Source organism: Macadamia integrifolia, chromosome 2 (genome assembly GCF_013358625.1).
Source record: "Macadamia integrifolia cultivar HAES 741 chromosome 2, SCU_Mint_v3, whole genome shotgun sequence".
Classification (NCBI taxonomy): domain Eukaryota; kingdom Viridiplantae; phylum Streptophyta; class Magnoliopsida; order Proteales; family Proteaceae; genus Macadamia; species Macadamia integrifolia.
The window spans coordinates 1402839-1404217 of record NC_056558.1 but is presented as its reverse complement, the minus strand read 5'-3'; the positions used below and the strand labels follow the sequence as shown (position 1 = coordinate 1404217).

General features: G+C 37.6%; 1 protein-coding gene across 1 annotated transcript in view; it reads right to left on the bottom strand.

Annotated features, from left to right (window-relative positions):
* Nucleotides 1-1379, bottom strand: part of LOC122068865 (mechanosensitive ion channel protein 6-like) — an 8503-nt gene that overhangs the window by 2107 nt on the left and 5017 nt on the right. Inside the window, exons 3-4 of the mRNA XM_042632788.1 lie at nt 999-1292; nt 677-879 (exon numbers count right to left, since the gene is read on the bottom strand). Coding sequence (XP_042488722.1) covers nt 677-879; nt 999-1292 — 497 coding nt within the window. The remainder of the gene's footprint in view (nt 1-676; nt 880-998; nt 1293-1379) is intronic.

Below are 1379 nucleotides of genomic sequence, written 5' to 3'. Positions count from 1 at the left end.
CCCCCCCCCCCAAACAAAAAAAAACCCCATTTTAGTAAGACAAATACCAACCTCTCAGTGTACCTAGTGAATGAAATACAAGACATTGATTATAGTAGATGTATTACAATTACACACTGAATATCACACATATTGACAGAAGCTAAATTTTCCTTTGGGCTCCGGAGACATCAAACCATGGATCCCAATTCACAATCTCCACCATGTGTGCATGTGCTAAACACATCATCTTCCTTGCGCAATTCAAATCCATAACAATGAAATTTTCATTATAGATCTCATTTAAAAAGACAAACTTAGTGTGTTTCAAAGTGTAAACTGCCTAAAAATCTGCCCATCACCATGAACCACCTCTTACAATAACCACAACCCAACTTTCAAACCAAGAAGCTATGCAGAAAGGAATCATCTAAACTAATGCAACTAAATAGGTCAGGGTTCGATGATCAAAACAAGGTCAATTCATTATAAGATGGTTCGAATTGATGCGTTGTTCCACCATGAATCGAGTTATCCCTAATACTCAAATATATTACTAAGAAAATATGTTGTATTTCTTTCAAAGCAACAAACAGTCTCTCAAACATCAAGCAACAAAAACATCAATAGCAAAAGACAAAAGCATATACACACCAGTGAGAGAGAGAAAGAGAGTAGAAATAGTTTCTGGACATACTTTATTATTCTTTGTTTCATGATAGCAATCTTCTCAACTGGAGTCGAAACATGGATGCAGAAATCAATGGCATCTCCCATGTCAGGACTGCGGTAGTAGTTACTAATGGGCATAGTAGCAAGAACACTGTTCGGGTATGTGATCCTCAGGTTGTCATACCTTAGAAACACCGTAGACAAGATGTTCATCTCCTCTACTACCACCTATAAGCCAAAAATCCAGAAGTTAGGGCCCTAATATCTCCACGCACACCTTTGTACATATGCATTTACAACCAGCTATACACAGAGATACACATACATGAATAAGATTGTTATCGTACCTGAACTCCCTCTACTTCACACCGATCACCCACATCAAATGGGTGTATTGCAAATAAGAAAATGATTGCTTCAAATGTAGTCTTGCAAGTGTTCCCAAAAATGAACACCACTAGTAGGAGTTGCGAGCTAATGAAGACAAGGAAATGAGTTGTGGCAATTCCCAATATAAGAAGCCAGATGATGGTGATGATGATTCCCACAATGATGTTTAATATATGGTGAAGTTTGTTTACGGCTGTTTTTGTATCGTTCAATGTCAAAGCAAGGGCTCTCCTTTCTCTGAATGCATTAACCTGTGTTTCCAAGGATGTACCACATTACCAAGCTTATCATGCCTAGAGCAAAAATACTATAGCAACAATAACAAAATAGGAAAGGAA